The 12,112-nt window shown below is 44.4% G+C and overlaps 1 protein-coding gene across 1 annotated transcript in view; it reads left to right on the top strand.

Annotated features, from left to right (window-relative positions):
- Positions 1–12,112, top strand: part of ARFGEF2 (ADP ribosylation factor guanine nucleotide exchange factor 2) — a 92,762-nt gene that overhangs the window by 16,569 nt on the left and 64,081 nt on the right. Inside the window, exons 4-6 of the mRNA XM_066387555.1 lie at positions 6,144–6,290; positions 7,548–7,727; positions 8,084–8,321. Of these exons, the coding sequence (XP_066243652.1) occupies positions 6,144–6,290; positions 7,548–7,727; positions 8,084–8,321 (565 nt within the window). The remainder of the gene's footprint in view (positions 1–6,143; positions 6,291–7,547; positions 7,728–8,083; positions 8,322–12,112) is intronic.

The following is a 12,112-nucleotide window of genomic DNA, read 5'->3' as shown; positions in this document are numbered from 1 at the left end:
CCTTGAATTTTGTGCATTAAAATTCATAAAATCAAATAGAGAATCAAATCTCACTATTTGTAGTAATATTCTATGAAGTTGTTGTGAACACTGATTTAGTGAATCCTGAACCATTGTTCCTAGCAGAATTACAGGGTTAGGTTCCCTTGAGCGTCTGGCCTCAACATATTCATCAGCTGATCAACATGTAACTGTTCTTTGTATGTTTTGTTTAAAGACACCTTACTTAATATGGTATTGATTCATTAACAGTGAACTCAGTTCATAGCACTGTCACACATGCCTGAACAGAACTTATCTAACACATATAATTTCTCCATGAAGCTTATCCCCGCCTTCTTGCTCTTAGAAACACTAGACCACACTTCAGTACTATGGTCGGGGGCTATTTTAAATGGCACAATGGGAAAATCATAACACTAATTGACCACACAAAAGACACTGCTTACAGTACGAGGGCTGAATCCAGAAGGCAGAGAATCTCCTTGTTTGACCTCAGCTGGGAACCTGTGCAGAGGATTCAAATTTTTCACTGCTCTGCACATGTCTGCAAATGACCTCAAAAGCACCACAAGTATTGATTTGGGGCTAATAAATAAATTTTAGTGAGTGGGTGTATTTATGAATATAAAATCTGCAAATAATGAGGATCAGCTGTATTTAGACTGCCAATAACCTTGTCATAAATTGCCTTTTACTAATGAAGAAGCAGGAGCAGAGAAGTTAGGCTGCCTTATTCAGTGGCATACAGATAGTGAGAGACAGAAACAGGGCTACAACTTGGATTTCTTAATTTCTGGCTTAGCATCCCTATATTTTTTTTAATGATTGATTACTGAGGTTTCTGGTTACTTAAAAGAACATTTATTCTTAACTTAAATGGGCAACTTACATCAGTGAAAAAAGCTTGATTTGTTTTTTTCAAAATGGATCGAAGAGATTCACAGTTTATTGGTACTTTCTAGAACAGGAATAGTGAATAGGTTCTATGTTATGGTTGTTTAGAAGCTGTGTTGAAAAGATGTTATGAAGCCTCATTTAGGTTTTTGTGAGAAAGTGCCATGATTGATTGGTTATGTCTGCTGAGGCACAGGACTGCCAAATGGTGGTGGGCATGCCACATTTTTTGGCATCTCTAGTCTAATATTTACTCTAATAATCTCTTTTCTTTTGCATATCTGTACTTGAAAATTGATGACAGTTTCTTCACAGAAGCAGCTCTTCCAAATGAAGTTATTTGCTCATTCAATATAATTCTGTTCAGATTGATAGGCATATAATGAGCCAAGAATTCTTAAATGGTAGGCTCAGGTCCTAATTCTCTCCTAAAATACTTGTTGCTGCGGAACATTTTCTGAAGAAATTTGGCATACTTTTCATTTCAGTTGTTTTCTCCTCATGTTAAGGTTTAGTTCTGAAGCTGGTGTATCAGTTACCGTTTCTGACATTCTAAGTGCAATGGCTAACATGTATTGAGCACTCAGCCTGTGCTGGGCCCTGTGCAAATGCTTTATTCTCATCATCGAGTTTAATTTTCTCAACAAACCCTCTGAGATACTTACTCTTATCCTTATTTTAAAATCTAGGAAACAGTCTGAGAGAATAAAATGATGAACTCCACCATGTTTGCCCGACCTGAAGTGATAGGATTGAGTGAGTGTCTAGGATTTCCTTACCACACATCTCTGTTCTTAACCAGGGGTCCTTAAAATGATAGCCATGAGCCAAATCAGGCCTGCCACCTGCTTTTGTAAGTAAAGTTTTATTGGAACATAGCTGTCTTAATCTGCTTGTGCAGATATGAGAAATACCACAGACAGCTGGCTTAAATAAAAGACATTTATTTCCCACAGTTCTAGAGCCTGGAGGGTCCAAGATCAAGGTACCAGCTGATTCAGTTCCTGATGAGAGCCCTCTTCTTGGTTTGTAGATAGTCATATTCTCACTGTGTCCTCATGGCAGAGAGAGTACACTAGCTCTGTGATTTCTCTTATAGGCCACTAATCCCATCCTGAGGACCCTGCTCTCATGACCTCATCTAAACCTAATCATCCCCAAAGGCCCTGCCTTTGAATACCAGCACATTGGGGTTAGAGCTTCAGCATAGGCATTATTGGGAACACAACATTCAGTCCATAGCAACAGCCATGCTCGTTTATCTGTGTGTGATCTATGGCTGGCTTTCTGCTACTGTGGATGTGTTGGGTAGGTAAAATGGACACCACATGACCTGCAAAGCCTAAATATTTAGTTTGTGGTCCTTTATAGAAAAAGGTTGCCAACCCCCACTCTTAACCATTGTCCTGTAGTTCTGGCCTCTTTAATTAAAAATATGGTCTGTTTTCCTAGAAATAGTCTGTTTCTGGAACTCGGTGTAATTGTACGATTTCTAATGGAAACATAGATGTCCTGCTTTGACTTGAGTTGAAAATTTAAGAGTATAGTGCCTGAATTGAGGTTTATGACATGGTTAGCTCTTTTTTTAGAATGGAAGTTCTCTGTGATTTAGGTACTTCTATGTTGTCCTTTTTATGATATAGAGAGTGGCTGGCTGCTCCCTGGAATACCGAATGAAAATTTCATTTCCTCTTGGAGGTTGCCCTTGCAAAGCCTGTTTGACTGGCTTTTCCAGTGTGGGCGAGGTAACTTCTGTCTTAGAAATGGAAGGCCAGGTAGGGGTGAAGGTTGATTTTGGTAGGATTGGAGCTAGCTGCAGACACATTGGCATTCTGCCCTGGGCACTGAAAGTTGTCTTCTTTGAGCTTGGAGAGGTGATGGGGGGTAAAGGTGCTTCTGTGTGTGAGTGCAGGTAGCTGAGTTCCGTCTCCCCATTTGGAGCAGCCCTTTCCCCTGCTTACTGCTGCCAAATGGCCAAGACCCTCTGTGTTCCTTTCCTTCAGCCACTGGTCTGCCACACGCGTCCCCGCGGCCAGGACTGTGGGAAGGAGCAGTAGGACCTGTCTTGTATCAGCCAGATTTCTTCAGGCATACATCCATAAAGAAAATGTTTTAAAGAATATCCTTCTAATATATTCAGTTCTTCACTTGTAAGATTGTATATGTGTGTGTGTACTGTTGTTATTAAATTATATATATTATAAAACACAAAAATAGAACTTTTAAAAGGATAAGACAAAACAATAGGTAGAAATAAATTTCCCAGTGAAGGCTGTAGGAAACCACTGGTGTAAGCTGACTTGTTCATACCACAGCATTAGCTTTTAACTCTCGTTTCTAGAAAAGTTTGGATTTTTAATGCACGTTTGTAATTATATAAGTAGTACATTCTTTGTTAAAATATTTTCAGAACTTTATAGATAAGGCTGAAATTCCTTGAACCACTAGCCCCAAACCCAGTTGCCTGTTTGGGTGTATAATTTTCTTTTTCTGTTTTCTTTTTTACATGAATTGTATCAGTTGTGCAGACTTGTCTACAGCTTCTTCTATTTAGCAGTGTCTTTAGTTATATTGCTATAGGCAGATGCCAGGACAACTCTTTTGACTGATATATGATACATTAAGGCCTCCTTTTAATTTATTCCTTCCCCTGTAAAGGGCATTAACAAACAGGGTTACAGTGAACATCCCTGGGATGTTATTCAAGATGTCTACAAATCACACAGAGTCCTGTGGGTCCCAATGGAGACTTTTGGCTTTGGTCTATTCTCTCCCCTGCCCCCAGAGAATATACACCCTGTGAAGAAAAGGACTGTCATACTCACTGTTGTGCCCCCAGTACCCAGATACCTGACACAAAGAAGGATGAGGAGGCGGGGCTAGAAAGGCCCACAGAACTCAGGAACTTTGCTTTCTTCTGGCCTCCTTTCTGCACAGACAAGGGAGCAGAATCATACTTAAAACCCGTTTCAAGGTCATGTGCCCTTTAGAGACACTGTAGAGGGGAGAGTACTTCCAATCCTTTTTGTATTTGAATTAAACATCCAGTAATTCACTTCCATCTTTGCTTCACAGTATCAATGGTGGGTTCTTAGGGAACTTCTTTTATTCATTTTTATTTTTAAAAAACCTTTTTTTCTGTTCACAGTATTTGTTAATTGTTTACTTATCAAGAGAAACTGTTCCTAAGCCCCAGTGTTCATTTTTCACAGTTCATTCAGGAACACAGGCAAATGGCAAACTGTCATGAAACTCAACCCAGAGAAAGTCTTTACATTCCATAATCAGTTTGCACGCTGAAAGAGTCCTCATCTCAAAATCGCTCATGGAATCATAATTTCTATAGAAATCTGCCTCTGCCTTCTTTCCTGGTTCAGCCACAGCAGACTTACAGAAAGCTGCAGCCCCCAGGGAGACAGTGAGTGCTCCAGCAGCAATATGAAATCACAGACGCTTTGCCAGGAGGCTTCAGCAGAGCACTGGAAGGCATGGTGATAATATCCTCAACACTAACGTTCTTCCTGGCTGGGCCTGCTTTTCAACATTCACATTTTAGGAGTTCATAGACCATCCCACTCATAACCGAATGCTCAGAACTGACTTTAGTTCTTTAGGAGTAAGGAGTAAACAATGTCTAAAACCAGAGCTCATTTAGCAGGTACCAGCATTGCCTTCTTGGGAAGCCTGCATATGCAGCAGCAATGAGAAGGGATGAGGTAAAGGGCATCTTGTTCTTCAAAAACACACTTTGGTCCCCTCCCCCATCCCTTACCCGACCCCTGTCTGGAGATCTCTGAGATTGGACTTGGTCAGCGAGTGTGTGCGGGCCTTTCTCCTGCTCACTCAGCCACTTGATCCAGCAGTATCTTATTTCTACCCTCAGCCACTCGCAATCTGTTTTTCTTCTGCTATTGAACGTGGCACTTTGATAGCTGATGATGGGAAAAGCCACCACGAAACGGCGTCAGGCCTCTGTATGGTGTTGTATCTTCCTGTGTCAGTGGTGGCCGCACTGTGGATAACCTCAGGAGCTTGTGTCACTTTGTTTGGTAGAGGCAAACATGTGACAAGCCAGAAACAAAAAGGATAAGGAACAACAGCATTTTTAAGTCTTCACTAAGTTCCTGGAAGCAGCCGACGTTCTCGAATTCATGTTTCCCAGAGAGGTTGTGTCAGATGAGCGGTTCCTTCATCTGGTCACCCTTCAGAATAAGCTGGAGAGCTTGGAGAAAAATGCTGATTCTTAGGCTTCACCCCAGAAGTGTGGTTCAGTAGGTCTGGCTGAGGGCCAGGAACCTATATTTTTAATAAGCTCTCAGATGATTCTGAATTTCAGCCAGGCTTGGAAATCATCCTGCCCCTTGACCTTTGAGTTCCCTTCCAGCTCAGATTCTCCATGATGAAATCCAGGTCATCAGTGAGGTGACAGGCAGGCTGCCTCTGAGAGGTGGCCCCTGTCCGAACTGCTGTGTCACCTGATTGTGAAGGCATGGCCCAAGCAGCCCGTCATCTCTTTAGCCACGTAGGGTGCACTGTTCAATAATGTCGGTTTGGGGTTCAGTGTTTTTGCTTTAATTTTTGAAAGAGAAAGTATACTGATGTGACTTGGCATTCAGAGAGAATGAAAGTGTGTCCTATCAAGTGTCCTGGTACCATCCTGCCCACAAATGCTTAGCTCCTTCACAAGCAAAACGTGTTAGCACTAGATTTCTATGCATCTTTCCATTTAAGGAAAAAAATGTTTTTTAATACCTTGAGACATAATTCACATGTATATGAGCCAGTCATTTAAAGTGTAATTCAGTGATTTTTGTATATTGACAGAGCTGTGCAACCATCACCACAGTCTAATTTTAGAGCGTCTTTGCGGCTTCGGAGAGAAACCCTGTGCTCAGCAGCAGTCACTCCTGTTGCCCTGCAACCCCCCATTCCAGGCAGCCGCTGGCTGCTTCCAGCTCTGTTATGTGGAGTTCTAGTCCTTCAGTTTTTCACACAGTGATTGTGTACTCGGGACTGTTCTACCCCTTGCCTCTTCCATCACGGACTGTTTCACCATCGTGGGACTCTTCTGCCGTGGGGGGACGGAACCAACGCTGCGCTCTCAGGGTGGCTGTGCCCACCGCGCCCCTGGGGAGTAGAGGGAGTATGGGCACCGGAAGTTAAGGCCATGCTTGTCATTTGCTACAGTGGGTGGCCTCAGTCCCTGCCAGAGAGAAACATCTCATCTCTGTTCTTTCTGTGTTTAGAAACTCATCGCATATGGGCACATCACTGGCAACGCCCCAGATAGTGGAGCTCCAGGCAAGCGGCTGATTGACAGGATCGTTGAAACCATTTGCAATTGTTTTCAGGGCCCTCAGACCGATGAAGGAGTCCAGTTACAAATAATTAAGGTATTTCTGAGTGTTTGCCTGGTCTGGGTTTTAAATTAGAAACTAGTCCCCTTTGGGACTTTGGATTTCTGATTTACCATGTGTTAGTTGTCTCTGGTGGTGCTGAGCTGAAACAAAAATATAAGCATTACTTCGATCTTTTATAAAGTGTCAGAATTTATTAGCATGGACTGAGACAAGAAGAGTGGAGCCAGTTGTGTTTTCAGAGTCAACAGTTCCACTAATAACAATGTAAATTGCTGTGAATTAAATCAGTTTGAAGTCCTCTGGTCCTGCCCCTAGAACTTCTGGATTGCCCGGCTGCCATTTCTCAGCAGGTTCCTGTTGATACTCTTTTCGCCTATTTGCCTTTGTCTTCTTGTACCCCCATTCTGTTGCCCTGTTCCATTTCTCCTACCAGGAATGGTTTGGCATAGGCTTGTCGGATAACAGAATCAGGAAGGGTGTAGCCAACATTCTGCCTCTTAAGTCCTGAATGTATTAGCTCTGTGAAGGATGGCTCCATGTTAGCCACACCTTTCCTGAAGCTCCCTTGAAACCTCCCAGGGGAACTGGGAAACTGACTCCCCGTTAAAACATGTATATTTTGTGGTTAATCTAGGTGAGATCAAGTTGGAGCATTTCCCCTCCTGAGAGAAGTATCTATATTTTTGTCTTTTGAAACAGTAAGCTGGTAGAAAACTCACTTCAGCACAACTTAATTACTTCGATAGTTTGGACTTTATGGAGTTAATGACTGTGTTTAATTTATTTATTTATTTAGGTGAGAGAAGAGGAGATAGTGAGGCAGACTCCTGCATGATCTCCAACCAGGATCTCTGGCAACCCCATCTGGGGCCGATGCTCAAGTACTGAGCTATTCTGAGGTTGTCATGCTCCAATGGAGCTATCCTCAGCGTCTGGGGCCACGATCTAACCAATTGAGCCACTGGCCATGGGCAGGGAAGAGGGAGAAAAGGAATAGGGGGAGAAGCAAATGGTTACTTCTCCTGTGTGGACTGGGAATCAAACCCAGGACATTCATACACCAGGCCAACACTATACACTGAGCCACCAGCCAGGGCCAATAATTGTTTTTAAACTCAGTGAGTCATCTCTTTGTACTTATCTTCCAGTTTAGTTTGCAGAACCATTCTTTTTAAAATTTGTCAAACCATACAAAAACAAAGCCAAACCTTATGGAAAAGTTTGGCTGTGGGAGTCTGGGAGCAAAGTGGGTGTTTGTCATAGTGAAGGTTTCGGATTTTTTTGTTTTAGGCTCTTCTGACTGCAGTGACATCCCCACACATTGAAATTCATGAGGGCACAATCCTACAGACGGTTAGGACATGTTACAATATTTATTTGGCCAGCAAAAATCTCATCAATCAAACCACTGCTAAGGCTACCCTTACTCAGATGCTGAATGTCATTTTCACCCGCATGGAAAACCAAATGGTGAGTAACAGCAATCATTAGCTGCCGGGGCGGGACATTATCTCATACTGTGAACTGTTTCGTGTGTGGCCTCACGACCTGGCAAAAATTCACTAGCATTTTAAAGTTGATCCCTTCTTCCCCTGAGTTCTCTACACTCTGTTTTTGTTCTTGCCCTGAAAAGCAAGATAGAATCTAGCATGTATTTTGAAACTTGCATTCCGAATTTGCTTTGAGTTTGTGGAAAGAATTTATTTCCTTTTTAAAATTTTATCCTTCTCTTTGGAAATTTTTTAAGCAACAGGCTGGCGTATTTTCTGATCTTTATCAAAATTCTGGGACTATTTCTATTGAATCCCTTTTTTGTTGTCTTCTAGTTGCAGGAGGCCAGAGAATTGGAAAAACCAGTCCAGTCGAAACCCCAGTCCCCTGTGATCCAAACTACAGCAGGGTCCCCAAAGTTTAGTCATTTAAAGCAGAGCCAGACAGAAAGCAAACCAACAACTCCTGAAAAAACAGACTTGACCAATGGTGAACATGCCAGGAGTAGGTCTGGAAAAGTGAGCTGCTCAGAGAACGGAGATGCACCCCGAGAACGAGGCTCATCGCTATCAGGTACGCCCGGCGTGCTGTCCCTTTCCAGCTGGGAGAGGGACGGGAGTCTGGTAACATCTTCAGGAACCTCTGGTAGCAGCTCGTCTGTTTCTGGGCCTTTCCCTTCGCTTTCCTCTCACAGAACATAACCATCAAGGCATGATGGCTGATGCCCCATTGTCAGCTGTGTAGTCCTCTCTCAGTAGTTCCTGAACTGTGTCTAGCTACTGCTTCTTATTGTCAGCTTCAGTGCCGTGGGTTCAGTTTGGGCCAGTTATTTCCCAAGAGTTAATTATTGAATGGGTAGTCGTTCAGAATCTGTCTTATCCTCCCAGATGACAAGGACCTCATCTGTCCTGTATGCACTGGTTCTCCATGCCTGGCGCATGCCTGGCAGTTCATAGCTACTCAGACATCTGTGAGAGGGGCAAGAAGGTAGGCTGTGGCTGGATACAGATGGACAGCTAGCTTAGTTTTCTTATTCTATAACTGAGAACGTTATTTGTTTTTGTTTGCTTTTCTTTTCTTTTTTTGCATTTTTCTGAAGTTAGAAGCGGGAAGGCAGACAGACTCCCACATGCGCCCGACCAGGATCCACCCGGTATGCCCACAAGGGGGCGATGCTCTGTCCATCTGGGGAGTTGCTCCATTATAACCAGAGCCATTCTAGCGCCTGAGGCTGAGGCCATGGAGCCCTCTTCAGGGCCCGAGCCAACTTTGCTCCAATGGAGCCTTGGCTGTGGGAGGGGAAGAGAGAGATAGAGAGAAAGGAGAAGGGGAAGGGTGGAGAAGCAGATGGGCACTTCTCCTGTGTGCCCTGGCTGGAAATTGAACCCAGGACTTCTACACACCAGGCCAACGTTCTACTGCTGAGCCAACCAGCCAGGGCTTTGTTTGCTTTTTTAAATGAAAGAGCTATTCCCCGTCTGTCTTTAATCTTAAAGTAAAAAATATATTAGGCATGAAATCTTCAATTGGGTTATCATAAAATTGTTTCTGAATATTTGTATGTCTCCTTGGGTAATTGCTATGAACCAAATTCAAAATTTATAGTTTTTGGCCCTGGCCGGTTGGCTCAGCGGTAGAGCGTCGGCCTGGCGTGTGGGGGACCCGGGTTCGATTCCCGGCCAGAGCACATAGGAGAAGCGCCCATTTGCTTCTCCACCCTCACCCCCTCCTTCCCCTCTGTCTCTCTCTTCCCCTCCCGCAGCCAAGGCTCCATTGGAGCAAAAGATGGCCCGGGCTCTGGGGATGGCTCCTTGGCCTCTGCCCCAGGCGCTAGAGTGGCTCTGGTCGCGGCAGAGCGACGCCCCAGAGGGGCAGAGCATCGCCCCCTGGTGGGCAGAGCGTCGCCCCTGGTGGGCGTGCCGGGTGGATCCCGGTCGGGCGCATGTGGGAGTCTGTCTGACTGTCTCTCCCCGTTTCCAGCTTCAGAAAAATACAAAAAAAAATTAAATTAAATTAAATTAAAAAAAAAATTTATAGTTTTTTCAGGAATGTACCTTCCCAAGTGATTCTGTCAAATAATTCTTGGCTCTAGTTGGTGATTCTGCATGAAATATCTGACCTGTCTTTTTTTTTTAATAAATATATCTAATTTATTTATTTTATTTTTTAAGATTTTTTTATTTTTACAGAAGGAAGAGAGAGAGAGGTAGGGTGGGGAACAAGAAGTGTCAACTCATAGTTGCTTTACCTTTGACTTCTCATTGGTTGCTTGTTGTATGTACTTTGATTGAGCAAGCCCAGGGTTTCAAACTGGTGACCTCAGTATTCCAGGTCAACACTTCATCCACTGCGCCACCACAGGCCAGGCATGACCTGTCTTTATAATTGCTGTCATGTCTCTGTCACATTATTGGGGATGATTTTGTCACTAGTATGTTTCCTGCTAGAGTGCATGGATTTGAGCAGCTTTTGTTCCTCTATAATTCACCAGAGTGCTTGGTGCACATAGGAACAGGCCGTGTATCATTGCTGGAATGTTGCAGATATCAATTCACTCAAGGAGAGAGGTCAAAGGAGAAGGTTGCCACTAAGAATTGCATGTATCTCAGGGTAAGCACAGAGGTGCCGTCTGCTCGATCCTGCTGTCATGTGTCTTAGGCAAGGTGCTCAGAAACTCCTGGCCCACCCTCTGAATCTGTTGTCATCTTTGCCTTCTTAACTCTCAGGGCAAGGACCAGAGTTTTTACTGTAATCCTTATCAGGCTGTGTTCAATCAATAAATGTTAATATTTAAACATACTCTAGTAAGCATAGCTGTGCGGATATAAAAGCAAGTCTCTCTGAGCTGCATAAAGGTGCTTCCACTACAGCCCATTTACTGCAGGGCAGCCAAAGTGATCTCTTAAAGCGTGCATGAGAGCATGGCCTCCTTTGATTAAACCCCTTTAGTATTTTCCTACTAAGAGTGAAATCTGTGTCCTCCCTGCCCTGGTGGCTTCCAGAGTCCTGTGTGGGCTGGCCCTTGCCCAAGTCTCTGTCCCTTGCTTCCATTTGTTTCCCCCTCATTTGCTACATGATGTGCACGTGGTATTTCTGATTCCTGAAAGTGCCACACTTGCTTTTTGTGCCTTTGTACTTCCTGTCCTTTCCCTGTCCGCCGCCCCCCACGTTATCTTTAGGTCTTCAGTTCGAACAGATCACCCTCTTGAAGCTTCCTGTCATGTGTATCCCCTCATTTTTTCTTCATAGCACTCACCAGTACTTAAAGTTACTGAGTTAATGCTTGCTTGTGCCTGGTCTGAGACTTGGGCTGCCCTGTTTACGACTATATTTCCAATGCCCAGAATGGTGCCCAACATACATGACAGACAGTAAATACACTGTTTTTAATAAATGGGGGGGAGGGGCTTGATTTCTAGAATATACTTTTGCAAAAACACAGTAACTTAAAATTCTGTGATAATGATTTGCAGTTAGTATGTTGCTGTGGATTTTGTTGCCAGTAGTTGGCACCCCATGAGACTTTCCAGGAATGTGGGAATCATATTGCCTGTGAGAATCAAACCACAAACTTGCAAATAGTAGGTCAAAATGGAGATGTGCTGTCACCCTTAAAAAGAGCAAATGGCTTTGGTTCTCAAGGTGTGGCTCTAAAGAAAGAGTGAGTTCTTCAGAGCAAGGGATTGAAAAGCCTTGAAAGCCAAGGAAGAAGGGCAATCTGAGAGGCAGATGGTGGAAATGGTGCCCTGGACTGGAGCCCACGCAGTGTAGGCCCAGTGAGAGGCCTGGGCCCTCATGCCTCTGTGATGAGACCACACACCCAGGCCTCGTATGGTTCCGTACGATAGTAATCACCATGTGCCATCCCTGACTAGCCAGTCACTGTGCCTGGCACCATGTTCACTAAGTGGGCAGTCCACATACATTTCCCTGTGTAAATGAGAACCCTCCCCATGGCCTTCCTGGGATAATTCACCACCCATTGTACTTCCTGTGGACGGAGACAATTCAACACCGAGACCTGAAGTTCTTTGCCTTCTGCAGTTTTTCATCCCAAGTTGATAAGTCAAAAGTCAAGTTGTCAGTGGCCCTGGCCGGTTGGCTCAGCGGTAGAGCGTCGGCCTGGCGTGCGGGGGACCCGGGTTCGATTCCCGGCCAGGGCACATAGGAGAAGCGCCCATTTGCTTCTCCACCCCCCTTCCCTCCTTCCTCTCTGTCTCTCTCTTCCCCTCCCGCAGCCAAGGCTCCATTGGAGCAAAGATGGCCCGGGCACTGGGGATGGCTCCTTGGCCTCTGCCCCAGGCGCTAGAGTGGCTCTGGTCGCAGCAGAGCGACGCCCCAGAGGGGCAGAGCATCGCCTCCTG

Source organism: Saccopteryx leptura, chromosome 5, assembly GCF_036850995.1.
Source record: "Saccopteryx leptura isolate mSacLep1 chromosome 5, mSacLep1_pri_phased_curated, whole genome shotgun sequence".
NCBI lineage: Eukaryota > Metazoa > Chordata > Mammalia > Chiroptera > Emballonuridae > Saccopteryx > Saccopteryx leptura.
The sequence above is the reverse complement of the archived record's forward strand: the minus strand, read 5'-3'. Positions and strand labels throughout refer to the sequence as shown.